Source organism: Camelus bactrianus, chromosome 18 (genome assembly GCF_048773025.1).
Source record: "Camelus bactrianus isolate YW-2024 breed Bactrian camel chromosome 18, ASM4877302v1, whole genome shotgun sequence".
Taxonomy (NCBI): Eukaryota; Metazoa; Chordata; class Mammalia; order Artiodactyla; family Camelidae; genus Camelus; species Camelus bactrianus.
Genome location: NC_133556.1, coordinates 21,822,507 through 21,846,944, shown reverse-complemented (window position 1 = coordinate 21,846,944; position 24,438 = coordinate 21,822,507). Strand labels below are relative to the sequence as shown.

Below are 24,438 nucleotides of genomic sequence, written 5' to 3'. Positions count from 1 at the left end.
CATCCTGAAGCCTGGACATTAGAGAACCAGGAAGGACAGACGAGAACCCAGGTGTCCTCGAAACAGCAGCCTGGGCCACGTAACCTGCCTCTCGAAGCCTTAGTGTGCTTAGCATATTTCTACCTGATTGAACAGGCTCTAAACATGCCCAAGGTTGAATGGGAATGGAGGACGTTATTGCATTTAATTATTTCTCCAGAATAAAAATGGATTCTAGCAGCAGCTTAGAGGTAAGGCAACAGCAGAGCAATTAGAGTTTTGGAGCTCGCACGCAAACATTTGAATGTGCAATCATTGTAATAAGTATGTTAAAATAAAATAAGTCAAAGGGTTGCATTTGCCTAAATAACCCAAGGTGAGAGTGTCGGATTGCTTAAGAATAAAGGGGACACAGCTCGTCGATCATAATGAAGAAATAATAACCAATCTGTCCTCCATGCAGAGACCATCCGGGGTGAGACGGTTGGGGCTCAGTGTTAATTGGTAGGGAACCTACTCTGAGTTCTTTCCTCATTCATCCTCCTGCCTTGGGGGTGGTGGGCATGTACGGGAAGTTTTACATACATTCATCCTTACCAGATACCCAAGAGGTAAGTATTATTTTCATATCCTCATTTTCCAGATGAGGACACCGAGGCATGCAGAGTTTGAATCACTTCATCTCTAGCAATGTGACCTTGGTCAAGTTATTTAACCTCCCTGGGCCTTAGTTTCCTCCCCCTAGTTAGGACTCATACTTCACTGGGTATTGGAGAGGATGAGGGACCTAGGGTGTGTGAAGGGTCACAGGGGACATGGGTGCTCAGGGTGTGATGATTATCTTGCATGTATTTGCCTGGAAACCTCCCAAGGTGGGTCTTTATGGGAAGGGAACCTAGGTTTGAATGTCTGGATCTCCATCATCCAGGGCAAGAAAAGCTGAGGCCCGTTTGCCTCTTGATGAGTAGGTAAAGAGTTAGAGGGGACGTGAGGTGAGATCTGTGCCCATGGAGGGGGTGGATGGATAAAGGAAATGTCCCATATATGTACAGTGGCACAATGGACTATTACTCAGCCTTAAAAAAGATGGAAATCCTGCCATGTGAGACAATATGGATGAATCTGGAGGACATTATGCTGAGTAAAATAAGCCAGGCACAGAAAGACAAATATTGCTGGATCCCACTTACATAAGACATCTCAAATAGTCATACTCAGAGACTCAGAGAGTAGAATGGTGGTTGCCAGGGGCTGAGGGAGGGGGAAATGGGGAGTCACCAGTCAACAGGCATAAAATCTCAGTTCTGCAGGGTGAATCCATTCTAGAGCCCTGCTGTACAGCATTGAGCCAGTAGGTAGCAATACTGTATTGTGCGCTTAAAACATTTGTTAAGAGGGTTAAGTGTTCTTATCACAATAAAGTAAAATGTCAAAAAAGAAAACTGTTGGGGGAAGAAGTAAGAGAACTGATCAGCTACTCCAGGAAGCAGCATTGACTCAGTGTGACAGATCTCAGGCCCCTGAGTGATGCCCGATTCTCACTGACTGTGCCCCAGTGACCTTTGTGGAAGCTCTCTAATATCTGGGGGCTCTGCATTCCAGAAGACAAAATGCTCCCCTTCCCTCTTACACCTGAATCTTTTCATTTCCCTCTGCAGCTGAGTAGCATCTGGGGCCATCCGGAAGGCCACGGGGCCACACTGAGCTAGCCCTCCCTGTTGCGGGGCCGTCTCTGAGCAGACGATGCTTATTAATCATGAGTTGTTATTAGAATTGATAGTGGCACCTGGTCCTGATATCACAAATTAACCGGAGGAACCAGCCGTTCTCTGATGGTCAGATTAGCTTTGTTAATTGCAGTGTTTCCTGTGTCTGGTTTTCCTTAGAGAAGTTCTGCCAGAAAGTGGTGGAGAACGTGAGTTTTTAAAATCTGTGGTTTCTGGAGGCTTTCTGCTTGGAGAACAAACTCATGCGCATCATTTAATGAGGAAAGAGAACAACCCAGGAACGGTACACAGGAGGTACTTAAGATGTGTCTGATGAACGAGGATGCAGATGGTTGTGAGGGCAGAGGCCCTTCTGCTCACTCTCCGCCTTCTCGTTAACTTCTAGAAAACAGGCTTAGGGACAGAATTTAAATTCATGTTCTCGGACAGGAGTCATCATCAAACTGATTTTCTAACTGTTAAAGCCAAAATAATAATAATAATAATAATAAATTGGCTCCTATATCTTAGGACAGCTGGGAGGAAGAGAGCAGATCAGATTGGCTCCTGAGTTAATCAGGATGAGCTAGACCATGCCGCAGTAACAAAGATCCCCAAACTTCACTGATGGGACACAACGGAGGTTTATTCTGCCCATGGAGGTGGTGGAATCTCTGCTTCACCCTGGATTCACTCGGGATGCAGAGCCTTCACCATCAGGAGTGTGGCTGGATGCTGTGGCAGAAAGAGAGATGTGGCAAATGGTGCCCTGGCCCCAGTCGTGTGTCTTGGCCACAGCAAGTTACTTGGCTGTGCCTAGTTTTTCAGGGGATGGGAAATACATATGCCTAGAAGGAAGAGAACTGGGATATCTGTTAAGAGCTTTATTGAATACCATCCCCCATCCAGCTCCATTCCAACCTAGGCCAGTGTGAGCAAAGGGAGAGACTCCTTCTGCACCCTCATAGAGAAGGGGGATCTAATGTGCCTCTGATGACCTCTCAGCCAAACAGAAGAGGCCCTAAACTATGGCAAGTTTTAGAATCAGACACGTGCAAGCTCACAGCCTCCCCTAGATGAGTCTGGTCAAATCACTGAGCATCCCCAAGCTCCCCCCGAACCCTCTTCCCTGCTCTTATGTAAGATGGGAGAATAGTAGTATTTGCCTTGACAGTGATTTCTGAAGGCTAAACGAGATACCACATGTTAAGGGTTAAGCACAGTGCCTGGCACCTGATACCTTATAGCAGCAAGACTTGGCTCCCCTTTCTGTCTGTGGTGAGGACAGTGCCTCCTTGTGCAGTGATGGCCGGTATCCAGTAAGTGATACCCGTGAGTCGTGTGCATATAGCGCCTGGCTAACGGTGGGTGCTCATAAAATGCATCTGAGGGGCTGCTTGGGAGTCTTCAGGGGCCTCTGGACAGAAAGAAGGGAAAAAAGGAATTTTGTTTAGGTCACAAGAACAGAGGCATTTCCCCTTACTGAGGGCGTTTTCTTGCAAGATGCGTGAGGAGGTAAGAAAGCCCGGAACCAAGTGTCAGACCGGCATCTAATTTTGGTTCCCACGCATGACCAGCAGCCGCTCCGAGACCCTCCACAGACTCTGCTCTCCCTCTTGGCATTCTGTTTCCTTCTTCCTACCCATTGCCTCCCAGCTCCTGGTGCTTCGTGGCCCCTCCTTACTGTCCTCTCCCGATCTGTGACTCCCTGCCACCTGACGGGCACTGGCCGGCCTCAAGACAGCCATTTGGAGGTGGCTTGCCTATCCCAGCTCCGTGTAGCTGAGCGGGAGTGGATGGGAAGGGAGCCAGGTTGCAGGGCGTCAGCAGACAGAGTGATGGGGATCCAAAGGGCTCTCTGCAGCTTCCTGAAAGTGGTGGTGGAACTGGAAGTCCATGGCGTGGGGTCTCCAGCCTCTCAGGTTTGAATTCGGCTTCCCCACCACCTAGCTGGGTTACCTTGGGCAAGTCACTAATGCCCAGTTCCTTTACCTGCAAAATGGGAATCAAAGTTACATCCAACTTACAGAATGGCCATGAGGCATCTTAACATCACTTTCATTCTTACGGCCCTCCTGAAACTGGTGCTTGATGCTATGGGAGATAGAATAAAGGCAAGAAGGGGGCAGACACATTGCTGGGCCAAATAGGGGCCCTGGAGACAGGAAAACCGAACCAAGCCCGGGGGAGGGGAACCTTCTAAATTCACAGTCCTGGAGGGCTGGGGTCTGCATACTTTTTCTGAAAGGGCCAAATAAAAATATTTTAGGCTTTGCAGACCAGACGGTCTGTATGGCAACCGCTCACCTCTGCTGTTGTAGCAAGAAAGCAGCCACAGACAATATATAAATGAACAGGCTTGGCTGTGTTTCAATAAAACTTTATTTACAAAAACCAATGGCAAGCAGGGTTTGGCTCACAATGGACAGTAGTGGCAGATCTGCTAGAGAAGCCATGCTCAGTGTCTACTGAGTGTCAGCCACACTTGGCTCCAGCATTGCCTCCACTGTTCTGTTCCACCGTCCTCTTCCTTGAGAACCTTTAAGAGGCACATCTAGGAAAATGAACGAGGAAGTCTACCCTAGGAATTGCTACTCACTACCAATGTGTTTCTGTAGCAATGGATGTAGATTTATGGAGCCAATTAGCATTCTCTGGCTTCTGTGTCCCCTCGACTAGCTTTGGGACAGTTGATTCTCTTTCAGGTGAATGCCTTTGTAATGGGCTCTAAGCAGAAGCACTGTGATTTGGAAATGATGCAGAACGTTAGTGGAACGGTGCATTTAATCTGAGCTCAGAATGGCCAGGGCCCACCTACCTATGGAGAAGCTGAATTTGGGGTGCCCGCCTTCCTGGGAAGACTCATTGTCTCCAGAACGACTCTTGGCCTTTCTCTTGACCCCTAGTGAGTCTTAATCACTGGGTGACTTTATCAGGTTTGCTTCAGGTACAGACATCAAGAGTCAAAGCTCAAACACAAGACTGTTGCAAGTTTTCATCCCCTAGGACCCATTGTAAGGATTGTCCTAGAAAATGCACATTCCTCTCAAGATAGCCAGTGATGTCTCCCCATCAGAATTAACTATGGCTTTGCATAGATCTATGAGTGTGTTCTAAAGGCTATGGAATGTGTATACTGTCCTACCAATATTTTCTCCCATTATAGCTTTAGTGCGGCGTTTCCAACCATTGAATAAACCACCGCGGCGCTCTCTGCTGGCATTTAAACAGGGAGCTTGGAACAAACTGTCCGGATTCCAATGACAAGAGACAATTAAGGAAACGTACATGAAAAAGGGGTGTGGTTAATAACAAGCATTGAAAATCATAGTCATAGTACGGTAGAGCTTGCAAAAGCTTTTGTTTCTAGTTGGAACATCTCATATTTCCAGATGGGGAAGCTGGGGTCCAGAATGAAAAATCTAATGTGAATTCTAACATTAAGCTCGTAGCAAAGGCTGGGCGTGGAACCAGGTCCCCAACTTCCACACCTACATGCCCCACTCTCCAGGGCCCATCTCCTTAGCGCGATGGCTCAGTCAAGTTTCTCTTCTGTGTTTCTTTCTCATCTTCTGCAGGAAGGCTACTTCTCTCACCGGCCGAAAGAGAAAGTGCGAACGGACAGCAACAATGAGAACTCGGTGCCCAAGGATTTTGAGAACGTGGACAATAGTAACTTTGCACCCAGGACTCAAAAGCAAAAGCACCAACCCGAGTTGGCGAAGAAGCCTCCAAAGGGACAGAAGGAGCTTTTGAAGAGGAAGCTGGAGCAGGAGGAGAAGGGGAAGGGGCGTCTGTCCCCGGGGAAGGGTACCAACGAGGTGCTGCCTCCCGCGGAGAAAGCCGCGGTGAACAGCAGCCGCGGGAAGGATGTCCCCCGACAGCCCCACGCCCGGAAGAGCGGGGGCAGCCCCCCCGAGGTCAAGTACGACCAGCCCCTCAAGTGCGACATCTCGGGCAAGGAGGCCATCTCCGCGCTGTCCCGCTCTAAGTCCAAGCACTGCCGCCAGGAGATTGGGGAGACCTACTGCCGCCACAAGCTCGGGCTGCTGATGCCCGAGAAGGTCACCCGGCTCTGTCCACTCGGAGGTAAGTCCCAGCCTCACTCTGCTCACACCCTCACACCTTCTGGGAATGACCGCCCTATTTTTCAAACCCCAGATCAAGACAGGAGACCTTTTGTTCAGGTCCTCCCTGAATTCTGAAGTCTTGTGTGAGAAAAGTTTCACAAAATCAAATTACCTTTTGTTACAGCTTGAACCAGTTGCCTTTGTGGCAAAGGATACAATACAGGGCAATCAGGGCTGGCGTGGAAGTTGTCGGAGGCGATGGGATTGACACAGTTTGTTTTCTCTCTCAGCAGAACGTTGGGATGGAAATTGATGTGAATATTACTGTAATTGAATAGGATTTGAAAGCTTTCTAATTGGTTGCGTTGACGTTGGCAGCTCTGAAAAACATCCTTCCCATTTTCTTCCATCTAAAATTCCTTCCTTATTTCCTCCCTCCCTCCCTGCCTCCCCCCTCCCTCCCCTCCGTGTCCCTCCTTCCCTCCCTCCCTGCCTCCCCCCTCCCTCCCTGCCTCTCCCCTCCCTCCCCTCCGTGTCCCTCCCTCCCGCCCCGTGCTGGGCACTCTTCTCTGTGCTGAGGAGCGGTGATCAGTCACATCTGGTGTGAAGCACTGAGAGGTCAGAGCTGTAACAGCGGTGTCTGTAAGCACAAGGGAGGGTCCTCAGCTGGGGTGGGGGATGATTCTGCACAGGGGAGGCGTCACTCATGTATCCCTGCACTTCACCTCATGCCACTGACCTGTATTCCTTGCTGCCGTGTTTCACCTTTTCCAGTGCTTGTAGAAAGGGAGTAATAACAATAATGATAGGCAATTATTAAGCGCTTGCTGTGTGCCGGGCACAACACAAGGCCCTTTGCATCGAATCAGCTCATCTCATCCACCTCCTGGTGAGGCTGGCACTGATGTTGTGAGCATGGCTTTTTTTTTTTCCCCCTTCAGAGAGACATAAAATAACTTTCCCAAGGTCACACGGCTTGTGAGTGGTCTTACAAGCTTACAGGTCGAGACATCCCGAGATAGAGGTATTGCCATCGTGGGTTAGGTCGTATTTTCTCAAGATGTCTCCTAAAGAAAAAATAAAATAAATGTTACAGCAGAAAACTTCAAACCCACCTCAGAGTAGGGAGAACCCTCATGGTCCCAGCACGTGGCTACAGGTAACACGTGGTGGTCATTGCTGTTTCACCCATACTGCCCTATCCTCCGTTCACTGTGACCTGGCAATTTTATTTTTCCTTGAAGAAGACCTTACATCCCAACCATTTTGTGAATTAGTTTGTCCAGCGGTTTTCTCCATGAAGGGGGCAGGCGTCATCCAAAAGGCACTGTCTACAAAGAGCAGAGAGCTGCTGCCACTGGGAACAGAGAGGGATGCACTGGAAATGGAGGGATGTGTGTTCTAGGTCAAGTTCAGCCGCGAACTAACAGGGCTAGCCCCTTCCCCTCTCCGGTTCTGGCTGCCTTTTCTGTCCAGGGAGTGGCCTGTATTAGATACTCGGAGGTTCTGCCCGCTCTGCCTTCCCTGGGGCCCACTGCCCAATTCGTTCTAGGTCACGCCTCACCCTTGTCTTGCCCCAGAGCATACCCTACTGTCCCTCACCAAGTGGCCAATGGTTCAGAATACATCCTTGTTGCTTCTAAATTCAAATACCAACAGATGCTTTAGTTCACTCCCAGGTGAGGAGGAAAAGGTCCCCAACCATGGGACAACCCAGAGCTCCTAAGGGCTTCGGTCCGGGGAGGACACAGAAGGACCTGGAAGAGGAACAGGGCCACGGAGGCACTCAGTCCTCCTGGGTGACAAGACACGTCAGAGCATCAAGAAAGCCGAGTGCAGAGCTGGACCAGATGACAGGGTGGGGAGCGGGTGGTGGGGGCCCTTAGTGCCCTCAACTTTGGCGGATTTAGGAGCCAGGCAAGAAGGCTGCCTGGTGTCTCCTTACACTGAGCGGATCCTCCGTCCCTCATCTCTCTCGATGCAGAAGCAGGTGCCTGGTGAGAAAGGCTCCCAAGAAAAATACACTGGGAAGACCCCCAGAGAGTTCCTAATTCCATCCCTTCACTGGGCAGATAAGAATGCCAGGCCCACAGAGGGGTGGAGGCTTATCTTGAAGATCACCTGATCAATTAGAGGCTGGACTTGAGCTGAAATTCAAGCCTCTTCATCTCCCACCCCTGCTTCTCTGTTGACCATTGGTCACAGGATGGAGGGTGTGGGTCTGGGGAGGGGGCGGCCACATGGGTAAGTGCATAGAGAGGCCCAGAAGGATACGTGGCAAGCCCTTCCCCTGGCCCCCTTGGGTGGGGTGCAGTCAGGACAACCTCAACTCTGCTCAAGGTCATCCGTATTTCCTAAGTTTTCAGTTGGAAACGTGTGTATCTGTACTATATTCATTTTTTTCTAAATTTTTTATTGAAGTGTTGATGTACAATGTTAGTTTCAGATGTACAGCAAAGTGATTCCATTATGCATTTATTTTTTTTCTTTTCAGATTCTTTTCCATGATATATTATTATAAGAAATCGAATATAGTTCCCTGTGCTACGTAGTAGGTCCTTGTTGTTTATCTATTTTATATATAGGAGCGTGTGTCTTATAGCCTTTTTTGAATAGAGAGGTTTAAAAAGAGCAGGTTCACTTCTCCCTTGCATTTTTACTCTCGTCTAAGCCCTCCCAGGGTTCCCATCCTTCCTTTGACCCGACTTGGCAGATAGTGGCAGAAAAATCAGTGGAGGGAGGTGTTTCCAAAATCTTTTTGTTCACTAGTGTGTGGCCTGGCAGAGACCTGAGCTGAACGTCTTTCCATGAGAATAATCTTGGGTACTCACGTCACTGTCCCCCAAGGATCGACACCCTTTTTCTCAACTCCTCAACTCTGCCCTTGTAGCCTGAAAGCGGCCAGGGACGATGCAGACGCAAAGGCACCTGGCTGTGTTCCGATAAAAACTCAATTTACAAAAACAGGTGGTGGGTGGGACTTGGCCCAGGGGCTGTGGTTTGCTGACCCCTGCTAGGTACCAGTTCTGTGCGGTAATATATCCAGCTCAGCCACCTGTCACATTGACTCCTCACACGAGCCCTCTGAGGTCGGTCTCTTATCAACCCATTTAACAGATGAGGACGTGGAGGCCGGAAGCGGTTTGGTCCTTGGGCAGAGGTGTGTGGCGAGTAGGTCGCAGAGCTGGTGTTGGAACTCAGGTTACAGAGCCTGCAGCCTTCGCATAGTCTTCCCCTGTTCAGGAGGCAGAAGGTTTCACTTTAGCCCGAACTGTCAGACCTCGGGGATGGCCTGAGCCCACAGGCTGTCTCTCTCTGACATCACTGGAAGGAGAATGGCTGGTGCTCATGGGGAACAAGAGGGCTGATGTTGCCAGTGGAGGGAGGGGGTCCCCACGCCTCTTCTGGTCACGCTGAGACGCCACCAGCGTGATTGTACGGTGTGGGGGACTCTCTGTGGCCTCTGCTTCATCTGCCAAGGTGGCACACCCTCTGGGAACCTGTGAGCCACTTAATAAGATGGGCGTTTAAGAGCCATTGCACACCCAGCCCCAGCAACGCTTCAATTTGCAGCACCACAGCCTCCCCCTTTTGCAATAAATTTACTGTGAATAGACTAATTGCAAAATAACCCTAATTGGGTAGTTATCAATGAACAACTTCCCATGGAACAAAACGGCTTACAATTAATAGCATTTAAGCCATAAACTATTCTTCTGCAGAAAGCTAAGATGTAATTACACCCCATACGGAGATTGTGTTCCCTTTCTGGAAACCATGACACCCAGATTTCCCTCTGCTCGGGAGGGGTTTAAGCTCCAATTCCGTGGTCCTTTTATTTCCTGCTCAATGAGGAAACCAAGTAGGGAAGGGAGGGGAGGTCAATATGTGTGTATGTAGACAGTACACACACGTGTCCTGTGCACTGTTGTCATTTTGACGAACTCAGCATCACCCAAACTTCAGCTGATACGATGCCAGAAGGTGAATGCAATTAAGAAAACAGTTCCTTGTGCGTTAAAGTCTGAAAAAGTCCGAGGAAAGGAAATAGATATTAAATGTTGGCTCTTGTAAAGGGCTCCCGCCCCCGCCCCCACCGCCCCCACCGCCCCCCAGGGCTCCTGTCTCCCGCCCCAGCACCATGCAGGGAAAAGGAGTCTGGAACCCCAGGAGTGGTTTGCTCTGTGCCGACACCTTCCTTGCCTTTGTGACTTGTCTGCTTCGCTCTCCGCCACCTGGAGGAAGTGGCTGGAATGGTGACGCGTTTTCACGAGGAAAGGAGGGATCTTTGGACCATCCACTCACAGCCACTAGGAGTGAGATGCTGAGGTTGGACGGGGCTGCTCTACCTCCGGGGCCCCCAGGCCTGGCCTCAGAGAGGCTTACTTCTGATTCTGCACGGGCCCCTCATTCCTCTGAGAGCCCCTGTGCTCACTGCAGCAGCCAAGCCACCTGTCGCCACCTCCTCCCGCATTCCACGCCCAGGCAGTCCTACCCCTACGGCCACCCTTCCACCCCTCCCACCGCAGTCACCTGGACTTCCTTTCCCTTCCTTGGGCTCCAGAATCACCAGAAAGCCCCCCAGGCACTCTTAACTGGACCCCACCCCACCCCCAGTGTTTCATGGAAATGAAACCATGTTGGATGGAAGGCCAAGGGTGGCCTGGGCTGGAAAAAAGGCTTTCCGTCTAAATGTCTGCAATTGCTGGGGTTTGAATCCTGGTTCTGTCTCTACTAGCATTGTGACCCTGACTTCCCAGTGCCTCAGCTTCCTCATCTGTAAAATGGACACAGCTACCCACACCCTGTCCTCATAGGATTGCTGGCTGACATGGGACCACGGATGTGAAATGCCTGCTGCAGAGGGGCATAGAGTACAGAAAATGTGCGGCTGTCGGCTGTCACGAGGCCGTGGCAATGGAGTACATGAAGGGGGCGTTGAAAAGAGTGGACGGCCGGCCTCGATGGTGACTGCCCTTTGCCCAGCCAGAGCTCCTGCTCTGGTCTTCAGACACGGCCCCAGGTGCCTCAGCCGTTCTCTCACGCTCTCCCAACCCCCTCCGTTGTTGCCCCCACCCCTATTCCACCCCACCTTGTCTGGCTATCACCTCTCACCTTTCAGGATCTCAGCCTAAATGTCACTTCTTCAGGGAAGCCTTCCTGGACCACACCTTTGCCAGGAACCCCGTCCACAAGGGACACACCGACCCTGGTGAGGAGCAGAGGTGGCTTCCCCAATAATCACCTTTCTGAGAGAAGTGTAAGAGGCATGCTAGTGCCAGGAGCCAGGCAACGCCTCATTACATTTGGAACAATTGAATGTCCAGGTGCTCTCTCCAGTGGCCCTCGGGGACCACTCACCTCCTTCCATCTTAGGTTTAAGTGCCTCAAGAGAAGAAAGGATCCCGAGAAAGGCCCACTGGTAACCCCAGTCCCTCCTGCACTTCTCACCCTCTGCTGTGCCAGGCAAACCGGTGGGGTTTCTGCAGCCCGTGCGTCCAGGGGAAGAAGGGGAGATGGCAACTGAGAAGTGCCCGGGAAAGCAGTTGGCTGGGGGCAGGGTGGGCCCCCACCTTAGTGGGGCTCTGGCCTGAACTGCTGGGGGGACCCATGGTTCTCGGATGAGTGATGAGCAAGGACTCTGTTTTTTGAGTCAGCCAACCGGCCAAAAACTTGCATGCATGTGCACGTGATTGGGGAAGCCGGCTCCAGTATTAGGGGTGAGGATGAACAGGAAGGGGTTTCTGATAGAAAAAAGGCCACTGCCCATGGATGTGACAGCCCATCTTTACCCATCAGCTTTTTCAGGAAGCCAGAGACTCTGGACATGTGGGCTTCTGGGCAGAGAGGCTGGGGGGAGGCTGGCTTCCCGCAACAGAGAGAGACTGGCAGATGGCATTGCCAGCTGCAGAAGGGTTGTCTCCTGGATGTCTCCACACCCAGGGGGCAGTGGGGTGACTACACAGCGTGAGAAGCGTGAAAGCTGGCATGAAGGGAAAAGGGACACGTGAGTGCCCTGGTTTCCCCAACTCTTGGGCAGGGACAGTGCTCTCTCCCAGGTCTGTGCTGTGTCACTCATGATGAGACAATGAGGGAACAGCTGGGAACAGCTCAAAGGCATCACACTAATGGGATGGCGTGATGAAGCCAAATCAGTCCAGTCCGACAGCCCAGCCAAGCCGATGGAGCTGACTTGCCAAAAGGCCAGGTTTGCAGAGGACCCAGTCGGACGGACCCTTTTTCGTCTTCTGCTGAGGAAGGTACAAACCCCAGTAAAAGGAGGTTTCCAGTAACAGTTCATTGGGGTGGGAGTAAACCCATTGCAGGCCATACCAAAACAGAAACAGTGGTGGGCTGCAGTTTGCCAACCCTCGTTCTAGGATCTGGGGACACCACGGCGAACACAGTCATAGGATGCCTTGTCGTGCAGGGCTTCAGTCCTGTGCCACTCGGGGCACTGTGGTTGTTGACAAAAGATGGAGGGTGGCTTCGGGAGGCGTGCAGAGAGACGGCCCCACCCTTGTGGAGCTGCTGCCCTAATGGGAGAGACCAGAGCTGACAAGTGAACCAGTAGACCTACATCCCACACTGGCCGGGTGTGTTGCCGTGGGTAAACGCAACAGAATGATGGGACAGGGGAGGTGGACATCTTAGGTAGGTGGCCGCAGAAGGCCTTCCTGAAGACCCCTGATGGCAGTGTCACTGGGAAGAGGAAACAGTCCTGGCAGATAGCCTGGCATGTTCCCGGAGCAGCCAGGAGGTCAGTGTGGCTGAAGCCGAGGGAGCGGTGACGGGGAACAGGAGGAGGAGGGGTCGGGTGGACCAGGACCCCACAAGGGGTTCTTGCTGTCAATGAGATGGGAGCCGATGGAGGAACTGAACAGGTTTCACGTGCTCTATTCCATTTTTTTTAACTTTATGCTACTTTTAAATTATTTTATTTTATTTTGATAAGAGCATTTAAGATCTACTCTCTCAACAGATTTTTCAGTGTACAACAGCGCACTGTTTCTGGGCACAGTGAGGTCCAGCAGCTCTCTAACTTACTCATCCTGCTCAGCTGAAACCTCGTACCCACTGTACCCCAGTCCCCATCGCCCCAGTCGCTGGCATGGATGTAGGTCTACCATTCTGCTCTCTGCTTCTATGGGTGTGGTTGTTTCACATCCTTCATCTAAGTAGAATTGTTCGGTATTTGCCCTTCTGTGATTGGCTTATTCCACTCAGCCTAACGCCCTCCAGGCGTATCCATGTTGTCGAGGGTTGCAAGATTTCCTTCTTTTTTAAAGCTGAATGATATTCCATTGTGAGTGTGTGCCGCATTTTTTAATCCTTTCATCTGTCAGTGGACATGTAGGTTGTCTCTACATCTTGGCTCTGATGGACAAGGCTGCAGTGAACGTGGGCATATTAGATACCTCTTTGAGATGCTGATTTCAATTCTTTTGGATAAATACCCAGGGAGATATCACCTCACGCATGTCAGCATGACTTTATTAAAAAAAAAAAAAAAACCCAAAAGATAACAAGTGAGGATGCAAAGAAACTGGAATCCTTGTGCACTGTAGATGGGATTGCCAAATGGTGCAGGCGCTCTGGAAGACAATATGGAGGTTCCTGAAAAAATCAGAAATCAAACTACCATACGATCCACCAATCCCACTTCTGACCTGAGTCAGCTTTAAGGAAGGAGTAGTGGAAACAGAAATCATGGGGAGGTTCTTGCAAAGGCTCCAGTGAGACATGTGGTAGCAAGAAAAAGCCATTAGGATTGGCCAGTGGACTGGAGGGGGGCGACCAGCAGTTGTTCGTTCTGGGCTGTGGAGTTTCTTTGGGGCACAAAGACCGCTTGAGTCTGACCGTTGAGCAAACATTTGTTGAGCCCTGCCGTGTGCCAGGCAGCTGTGGCCAGCAGACCCCCAAGGCCCCCCACTGGAAGGTGGGTCCCAAAGGGCCAGTTCCACTTTGCCTTCTCCTTCCAAAGCACCATGGTGTTTTTCCCCGGCCCCATCTTGGAATGGTAAAGAAAGCCAGCTGTCCCCCACCTGGCTTTTTAGAAAGCTAACTGCATGCTAATGGGAAATATCATAAATGGCCCCATCACCTCCCTCCCACCTCCTTCCCACCTCCCCTTCCTCCTCCAGGAGCGTTCTGCCAGCTGCACAGCTCTGCCATCAACTCTGAAACTTGTCATTAGGGTGTGTTTGTTCCCCAACCGCTGTGTCTGAAAAGCAAAACTGAAAGGTTTAGGCAGGAAAGAAGATGAAAACAGCAGCCTGGAGTGAGAGGATTAGTAACCCCTTCTTCCCCGCCCCGCCGCCCCCGCCCCCAGTCTCGTCCGGGCACACCCGTTCGGAAACCTCAGGCCAACATGAACATTTCTCAGCCTTCCGAAGTGTATTCGAGACAAGGGGATTGTGGTTAGATGGATTTATTTTTCTTCTCATGTGCTCACATCTGTAGACCAGGGGACCGGGGGCATGTTTATAAGCCTGCATTTGGGGACCACTGCCTGGAGCAGCTCGGTGGGCTAATCACCTTTCCTTTTGTTTGAAGCTGGAAGGAGGCTTTGGGGAAAGGAGCAGCTCTTCTGAGTTCCTGGCTGACGGGGACAGAGCCAGGATGTTGGCCTCGCCCTAGGGCCCCTAGGTGCCTGTACCCACTCCTCCCCTGACCACCTCCCTTAGCACAGCCACGGCGTCCCTCACACAAGCCAGGTTTTGTCACCAAGAATGTCGCAGGCAGTTTGGGATGACTGATAATTCAGTTTCCACAGTTGGCAAGTTCTTGTTGAGTAAGTCGGGAGCAGGGTCACTGACTCTCCCAGCACCTGGCGCCATGCTAGACACACAAGCATCTGTTGCTTGGCCAGCGAGTGAACCCACGATGGAAATCCTCTCTTTCTTGAGAGAATCTAGGAGGACCTGGGGATGCCCGTGGAAGCTCGTCCTGAACTCAAATCTCATTCCTCCCCTTCACATACTTACATTTGTTTCGTTTCACAAATACATGTCAAGCAGCTGCCCCATGCCCAGCAAATGCTCAGAACTGGGATCCAATGAGCAAGAGAGATAAGATCCAATCGCACAGAGCTCACAGTCCTGGGGGAACAGGCACCAAACAGAAATTTGCAGGATCTCGGCAAATTGCCGTTCCTATGGAGATGGGGAGGCGTCTCTGAATGACCTCAAGAGAGCAATGGATGAAAGGTACTTGGAGGCCGATTTGGTCTCGTTGTGGAAGAGCATGCTGAGAGTTGGAGCTGCCCCCAAATGGAATGGTTCATTCATTCATTCATTCATTTACTCAACTAATAGTTATGAAAAGGCTACCAGGTGTCAGGCACTGTTGTAGGTGCTGGGGGAGAAAGCAATGACCAAACCAAACAGAGCAAACCGTCTTCATGGAGCTCATGTTCTAGAAGGGGAAGGTGGGCAATGCACACATTACAAAAAATAAGGAGTAGCCTGTGTCAGAAGGTGATGAGTGCTCTGGAGAAGCAGGAAGGAGGGTGTTGCAGGCTGGGCTGGGTGTGGTGGGGGCCAGCAAGGAGGCCGTGGGGCTGGAGTAGCAGGTTGGGGCTTTGCAGACCACAGGGATTTTGCTCTTACTGAGTGGCTTAGGGCAGCTGCTGGAGGGATTTGAGCAGGGGTTGGGGGTGGGGGGGGTGACCTGACACATTTAACAGGACACTCCTGGCAGCTGTGTTGACCGTAGACTAGGGGTGAGGACAGAAGCAGGGAGAGCTGTTGGGAGTCGGCCGGTCTGTCACAGGTGGATCACAGGTAGCCGGGCGAGGATGGGAGTGCACAGGCAGATCTGAGTGCACAGGCAGATCTGAGCTCCGTGGAGCCAACAGCATTTGCTCTCAGATTAAGAAAGCGCCTCCTACTGTTTATCTGTCTCTGTCCCAGACCCGCCCTTCACATGGCAAGGCTCTGCGTTATTTGTGAATAGCCGCTGCTTATCAGGCCACAGACCTCAGTCTTACCCTCACCGGGTAAGAAGATAACCCTTTTTTTTTTTTTTTTTTTTGAGCTTTAGCGATTCCACCTTCCCCTCCCGGGAGCTATGCAGAGGCCCGTGTGCACTGGGCACAGTGATGGGAATGGAACAGTTAGGCATCTCTGTGCAGCATCTGCTGCCTACACTGGGCACTAGGTTTGGGGGATTCATTTGGGAGGAAAACAGACAAAATCCCTGTCCTTATGGAGCTTGCCTGTTAAACGTGGGAGGGGAGACACATGAATACAGTGAGCACATTAAGTACATGCAGAATTGCAGCAGCACCACCGCTTCTGCAGAGACATGGGGTTGAATTTTAGTTGGGCTAAGAGGTGAATAGTGGGAGGAGTTAGCTAGGGAAAGGGCAGGAGGGGGAATAATGCAGGACAAGGGTACATCATGTGCAAAGGCCCTGAGGCAGTAGAAGGCCGTGAGAGTTTGAACTAACAAGACCACCAGGGGAGCTCTGAGTGTAAGCAAGGAGGGTCAGCCTGTCATCTTCCCAGCCGGATTTTAATTCCCCAAGTCACTGGGTTAGATGATCTACATCTTTGTCTTTGGTGAGGAAGATGGAGCAGAGGCATTTGTAAGGACCAAACTGAAGTCGCCTAAGAGCCAAGGGGGGATCAGCCCCAACGATGAGCAAGGCTCTGGCAGGCTGGGCTTGGGGACGGGTCCCGCGTCCCCTCCAGAGAACCATGCTCCTTCTGCCTTTGGGCCCTGGCCCCCATCCCCACCCAGCCTGGACGAGGGCTGCACACTCTTGGGGGCCTCACCTCCCACGGCATGGGCACCGTCGCTTCCCAGGACATCCAAGCCACAGAGGGAAATCCTCAATGTCTCCAGCGGTGAAACGGACTCCTGCAGGCCCCACGCCCCGGGCTGTCTCGCTCTCCCTGAGCTCACTCCGGCTTCGGGGACGGCTCTGAGCCAGTCTCTCCTTGGAAAGCCCGACAGCCCTCTGCCACTGAGCCACTCAGTGAGCTGCAAAACCCTTGGACCAGGCGCTTGTTTTCTCTGAGCCTCACTTCTCACCTGTGAAATGGGTTGTTCGATGCCTCTCCTGCCTCCTCAAGTTGCTGCATGAGTACTATTTGGGAATATTTAAATGATTCCCTCTATTCAGCGAGAAAACCTTTACCAGCGCCTGTTACAAATCCGCTGTAGATGACTGTGTTCAAAAGCCTCCAGGGTGGGCACTGTGGATCTGCTTCCCCAGACAGGTGGCTTCTGATGCTTGAGCATCTCGCCCAGAACCTGCCCTGGGACAAGGCAGAGAATGGCGATGCGCTCGGAAGACTTCTTGTCCTCTGGGTCCTTCCTTCCTTTGGGTGCAGCTGGTTGTGTGAAAGCCCCCTGGGCTGGGAAAACAGAGACCTCGTGGGGACGAGAGAGCCTGGGCGTGGCCCTTGTTGCGGCCTCTGGGTGACAGCTGTGTCCAAGCTAGTCCCTCCTTTTTGTACCAATCACAGAACCAGCCCGCTTTTTCTTCTCTCTCAAATTATTTGTCAGTGAAGGATTAGGCGTTCCTTTCGACATCACTTCCTTCTGGAAGTCTTCTGTGACTCCCTCCCCACACCTCCAGGAGGTGACCAGACTGTGTACCCCCAAATCACCTTACCCGCTCCCCACTGGAGCACACAGCACCTTACACTGCAGTCGCCAGAGTCATCCGTAGCCCCCACTTAGCCACATGACCACGTCTCATCTGTGTGTGTCCCCTGTCCTGCCCGTCTCCAGCCCCTGCTGGAGAAAAGTGTGTTCCCTAACCCTATGTTACAGATGGGAAAACTGAGGCTTGGGGCGGTCGAGGAGCTTGCCCAGGGTCACATTGCAAGTGGCAGACCTTGAACTCAAACTCAGTTCTGTCTGCCTGACTTCAAAACACGTTTCAGCCCCTCTGCCATGTGGCGCCTTTAGTAAAGGTGCCATCGGAATGTGTCGAATGACTAATCCAGTTTCTCTAAAGGTAACGGGAAACGCAGAGGCAGTGTTAATACCTTTCGTTAGGTGTTTGTTACTTTCCTTCCTTGCAACCAAAAAGAGCAGGGTGCTGAGGTCTCTACATAAAAACCAGTGCTTAAATAATCATGCTTAACCTTTACCTAGGGGTGGCTAAATGCCAGGGACTATCCTCAGTGTGTTAGCCATATTAGATCATTTATTCTTCTAACAAGTCTGTATTCTAGGAAACTGACACACAGCGAGGGAGGAAACTTGCCTGAAATCACACATTTGCTCAGCGGTCCAGCCAGGCTCTGAGCTCAGAGGCTTTGGTGCCAAAGGCAAAATGCTTAACCCCTGGGCCTCTGTGCCTGTAGCAACAGCTGCCTTTTACCTGCATGTTAACTTGCTCTGCGAGCTATATCCATCTGTTGCAAAGTCAGGTCATTCACCTGTTGCTGGAGGGGGGCTCATCCCATCCAAGACCCTCAGGACTCTGCCTGCAGAGCTGCGTTTGGGTGAAAAATAGCCGACAGCGGTTGCCTCCCATTTTTCTGCCGGTTCCTAGTTGCCATAGTATATTTGTGTTAGTGCAAAAATGACAAAGCAATAATTTTTCATTGTATCCTTCAGTCACCCATGAGAGATTGGATTCAGGTCACAATTTATTACCCCATGGAATTGAATCCAATTTTTAACACCATGTCAGCCATTCTGGTATTAGAGCCTTTTTAATGGCTGTGAAATTTATACAATGATAAAGTAATTTAAAACATATGTAGGAAGAACATCGGGCAAATTGATGTATATAGAACCCTGTGGTCAGAATTGAATAGGAGATAAACATGGAAAATGGTGATTGATTGGAGGGTGGTTGAAATTGTGTTCGCTTTGATAAACTCTTAATGGTGAAATTAGTAGATTAATTTATTCCTCGGTATTTTGAGGGGGAGGTTTATGTTGCCCTAAATCAGAGTCGAGGGTGAGCCACAAAGTGCAAATTAATAGCTCACCTCAGAGCGCAGCACCGTTGGAGCAAGAAGTCTCGGCTGAGTAACTGGGAGGCTGCCAGGAGCCCGTCCCCAGTGGTGTTTCCAAAGGCCAAAGTGACAAGATGGTGAGAAGGCAGGGCAGCGGGAAAGGAAGCAGAATTTTTTTTTGTTAATTTTTAAAACTTGCTCAAATCATGCAGAAAGCGTGCTTGTTGTAATACCTTTATTCAAATGGGACCATATGCATTCTCATTATTTCGAAGAAATGGAAGACATGACAGATAACGGGAAAATCTCTAAACACTTGGCCAGTCCCCTCTGAGAGGGTACCACTCACTGCAAGCACATGGTTGGTTTTGTTTAGATCTTTAAATCCAACACATGCAAAAATAGAGTTTGTTCTGAGATGGAGGGTTTATAAATGATAAGAAACTGGTATATAAATCTGGAACTTACAAAAATAGGGAATCGTTTGGGGAATGGGAAAATTCAAAAATCATATGAAATTGATGTCTGGTTCTGGAACTGGCTTTTTTTCATTTGGACATGTATCTAGGTCTGAGACATGTATCTCTGTCAGGAGATGGAGACACAGAATTCCCTTTTTTCCCCCCGATACAGTGTTTATTTGCCCATTCTCTTTTATTGTCTATATAAGTATTTGTCATGGCTGTTACTCGGGAGTGTGGCTAGTTCAACTAGCCATTCCCCTACTGATGGACTTTTAGGTTGTTGCCCGGTTCCTGCTATATTGGGCGGCTCTTTCCTCAACTCTCCTAAAGTTGGTGCATAACGTATCATCCTCGATGCATCAGAGAAGAGCTAACTTGCTGCTTACAATGGATACCTCAGGACACGAGAGCTGAATTCTCCTGGGGACCCTGGGTTGATTCTGGCTGCTCGGAACATCTGAGAAATGGAACTGGTGGGTCCAGAGGCCTTGCCTGTTTCACATTTTGATAGATGCAACCTCCACTCCCCCTAATTATACTGAAAGCTCCCAGGAGGGGATACTCTGCCAAAGTGACCCGGAGGCCCAGCGAAGCCACAGCAGCCAGGCCAGGCGTGAAGGCACTGCTGTCTGGGCCCCGGATGCTGGCTTGACAGAACTGTGTGTTTCAGAACTTTATTAGCATTGTAGTCGGGGACCCAGAGAATTTAGAGGTGCTCTTCCTACCGTTTTCTCAGCCTAGACCTCAAAGGGCAATTAACCTAGTTATCCAGCCTCCCTCCCGCCCCTTGTTTATCGCTGTGAACGCAGGAAATGCACTGTTAAGGTGCACGAACGCTATCAAGGAATTTAACTGTAATTTAAAAGGCTCTTTGGGGAGGACCCCAGTGGCTGATTAATAATGCATCTGCAGAGCAATAAAGACTTCAGCAGATCAGCAGAGCTCAGCCTCCAGACTTTATTTATGCAGCTGGAATCCTGTGAGCTTCCTGTTTGGGGGGGTGTCTACTTTTGGGTTCCCGGATTCGCATTACATGAGGTAGGATCTTTGAGATATTGAGGATTGCAGAGATGGGACTACCTAGGCGGTGGACAAGGACACGGGGTTCTAATCCTTGGGGTTCTGGAGGTGAATCCTGGTTCTCCAGGGCTAGCTGTGGAACCTTGGGTGTGCTGTTTAAACCTCTTTGGGCCTCATTTTTCCCATCTGTAAAATGGGACCAAAGGTGATACCTATAACGCGGAGGTTTCCTTAAATGAGATGACGCGTATAAAGCACATAGCACAATACCTGGCACATGCAGAGTAGGTGCTCATTCCATATTAACTGTCTCATTTCTGTCATCCTCGTTTGGGTTAGTATTCCCTTCTGAGGAGCTCAGGGACTGAGGCTGGCTCCGGCTAGTTTCTGAAGAGATCAAAAAAGTCAGCCCTCCAGCATTTATCGCTTGTGGACTTTTGAATGATGGCCATTCTGACTGGCGTGAGGTGATACCTCACTGTAGTTTTGGTTTGCATTTCTCTGATAATTAGCGGCATTGAGCTATACATCAGAAATTGACACAGTGTAAACTGACTATACTCCAATAAAAATATATATACAAAAATATAATTAAAAAAAAAAAGTCAGCTCTCATTTTTACATCTGACCTAGCACTGAGTACTCTCAGTTCTACCTCCTGAGTATCACTCACTGGTCCATGCCTTCCTGTCTCCTCTGCAACCGCCCTGGACAAGTTGCCAACTTCTCTTGTGTGGCTTGTGTCAATACATTCCTAACTCATCTTCTCATATCTTCTCTGTCACACCCCAGCCCTCTCACCTCGCTGCCAAGTGATTCTCCGATCTGCATGCACAGTGTTCTTCTTGAGATGTACTTGGAATGTTGCTATTTGTCTGCAGAAAACCCATCCAAGGCTGTCTGTGGTACCCAGGGCAAGTCTATCTCCTTACGGTGGCTTTCAGGGCCCCATGTGATCACCCCACTTCTCCCTCCAGCTTCATCTCCTGTCATTCTCACCTGTCCTTCCTTCGTGGCTCATTGTGCCAGGGCTCCCCCCCACCCCGTACATCCTGCAGCCCCCATAGAGCAGACTCCAGCCTAAGGCTTTCCCATGTTCTGGTCTCCCTGTTCCGACTCCTGTTCTCATGTCTCTCCTGGCAAGCTCCTACCATTCCTTGGATCTGAGCTTAAATCAAATTCTGCTTTCTCTTATTTTCTTTTATAGCATTTATTGTGGTTTGTCCCATACATGTATTTTTAGGGTTGGTTGCTTAGCATCTTTTTCCTAATAAGACTAAAATATCCAGGAAGGTCGGTTTATGTTTTTATTCACTCCTTACTCCACCCAGCACAATGTAGGTGCCCAGGATGGATGGATGAGTGGACAGATGGATGGGTAGATGGATGGATGTATGAAAAGATGGGTGGATATATGAATGGATGGATTAAAAAAATGAGTGGATTAAATGGATGGATGGACAGACAGATGGAGGAGTAGGCGGATGGATGGGTTAGAGGAGGTGAGATCTGCGGGCAGACAGTCCAGTAGCATGTGCTGGGGGTAGTCCAAGTGAGAGATGACAATGGGCTCAATGAAGAAAGAGAAGAGGTTGGATTGGAGAACAATTCAGAAGGGCAAATTTGGCAGAACTTGTCAGTCGGCTGGCTGTAGAGGTGAAGGATGGAGAGGAATCATGAAAGATGCCTGGATTGTTCATTAGTGACTGGCTGGTGTTGGTAAAGCCCGCTGATATGGCGAAGTTACGATCTACCACGCCTGGAAAATGAGGCTGGTGACTATACTCACATCACTGTCGTGACGGGAAATACGATCACGTAAAGTCCTTGGCTGTTTTGCAAAAGCCAATGAAAGTGGGAGAAATGTCCCAGTTTCTGAACTGAGCTGGAATCCAGGTCAGGTGGAGCTTTTGAAACAGGAAGAACAGCTGTGGGAAGTCCTGAGGTAGCCAAGCGCTTGGCATGACAGAGAACAGACAGGAGGAAGGGATGGCCAGAGATCTGTAAGGAGTGGAGCGGGGCAGGGGGCCATCAGGACAGAGAGGAGGACAGGGGTCTGGTCAGGCAGGGCCTCAGAGGCCATGAAAAGGAATTTGGAAATTTTCTTTAGAGGGGGGTCCAGCCGCATCACAAAACCCACAACGAATTTTCTGAGACAGGCGTCCTCACTCCAAATGGGCTGGCAGCCGCTTCTGCAAAACCATGGCCGCACCTGTTCATTTATGTATTGCCGGTGACTGGTTTCCAAACTCAGGAACGGTGGCGTGGAGACCGTATGGCTCCCAAAGTCTGTACTATTTAGTCTGTCCCTCCCTTTACAGAAATGTTTGCTGGCCCCTGTTCTCAGATAAAAGCACTCGCTTGCTATATCCAGGATGCATTCCAGCATTTTACAGATTTGCCATTGCCTTCAAAACTGATTGATGGGAATAGATTAAAACTTTAACAAGGAATGACTACACCTTTTTGGCAGGGTTTCAGTTGATTTTCAGGGATGGGGCGGATGGATGGAAAAGTCAGAGGGAAAAAAGTGCTCTGATTTCAGCTCATTAAAAAAAACCCTCCACACTGTGTCCCAGATACACCTGCACTCACTGGAGAGATGCTCGACGAAGACAAGATGCCTGGCACAGAACAGATGCTCAACAGATGTTTGTTGAATGACTAATAGATGAACAGTGACTTTCATAGGGGTTTGGAGCTGGCCTCCCACCTGGAGTGTTTTAATACTGACTTGGAAATAAGACAAAGGCTTACCAGACCACTGCTGCCTTTTACCTGGGCCATCAGCTAACTTGTCCAGAATGGGCTAAACACATAGTATTCACCCAAGTGACACCAAAGGAGCCCCTAAATTTTGCCAACAGACGGCCCGTGGCATCGTTAGTGCTGTGGCCTCGCTGGGAGCAGAACCGAACCCAAATGAATATGGGATCCTCATTTAAAAATGGTGGTAAGAAACACTGCTGATTACCATCTCCAGATTCTAATTACACCACTGCCGTCTCTCAGGAAGGAAGAGACCTTTAGCCACAGGCACACTTCACAGCTCATCTGAAACCCAATGCGGGCTCTGTTTAATTACATGTGCGCTTCCTGAAACCCGGAGAAAGGTCCTGAAAACCGATTCACTGCCTGTCAGGACAAAGGGCATTGATCTTAAACCTTAGACATCACTGGTATCTTCAACCAAGACCCAGTGCTATGCCCAGCGCGGGAGGGGAGGGCAGGGACTGCTTCAAAGCGTGCTGACTTGCAGGGTGAGAAAATCCCATTTGAAAAAAAAAATAATTTTGCCAATACTTCTTTGAGCTTCTTTCCAGACTAAGAATGGGAAAAAATACTGGAAAATACAGATCTGACTCTTGTTCCCTTTCAAATAACAATAACAATAACAATAACAATAACAATAATAATAATATAACAACAATATTGTTTATTGATGACCATTACTTACACTTCTGCACATGAAAGGTTGAGAAGCACCAAGCTTTATTACCAAGCAGTGTTCTTATGTATGCTTAGATCTTTAATTTTTTAAATCCTTAAGATTCACCTGAAGGTTGTTCTGCCTTTCACTTTCTGCATTGAACAGTGAACATTAAAGCCTGGTGAGGCCCGAATCAGGCCTCTTCCCAGAGTTCTCGAATCCCACACTCAATTGCTAGGTAGATATTGTGAGTTGCATTGTTCCCCCAAAAGATGTTCAGGTCCTTATTCCCAGTACCTGTGAACGTGACCTTGTTTGGAAATAGGGTGTTTGCAGATGATCAAGTTAAGAGAAGGTCATTAGGGTGGGCCCCTGATCTAATGTGACTGGTGTCCTTGTAAGACCGGGGAATTTGGACACAGACGCAAACAGAATCCCACAGAATATAGAAGTGTTGATGCTGGTTGTACAGCTGCATGCCAGTAGAGCACCAGGGGCTCGGAGAGAGGCCTGGAACAGAATGATGATGATGGTGGAGACTTGCTTCTCCAAACTCCGGGCCACTTTCTACACACTGATCTCATGCGTGATTTGAATAGCTTTGTCTCGTTTGTCTCGGATAAGGGAGGTTTTTTTGTTTTTTTGTTTTTTTGTTTTTTTGTTTTTTGAAATCCAAAACTCCATTTCACTGGGCATTGGGAACCTCCGTTCCCCAATTGAATTGGAATTGTTTCCACACTGAAAACAAGGCGATGAGTAAAATAGAGCGATACTACTTTTTTTTTTTTTCCCATGGAGTTTCCCCATTTTCTCCTAATGAAAGATCATTAAAATAACCAG

General features: G+C 49.7%; 1 protein-coding gene across 1 annotated transcript in view; it reads left to right on the top strand.

Moving 5' to 3' along the window:
- Window positions 1-24,438, top strand: part of XYLT1 (xylosyltransferase 1) — a 292,269-nt gene that overhangs the window by 158,183 nt on the left and 109,648 nt on the right. The window contains exon 3 of the mRNA XM_074346282.1: window positions 5,264-5,774. Within this exon, the coding sequence (XP_074202383.1) occupies window positions 5,264-5,774 (511 nt within the window). The remainder of the gene's footprint in view (window positions 1-5,263; window positions 5,775-24,438) is intronic.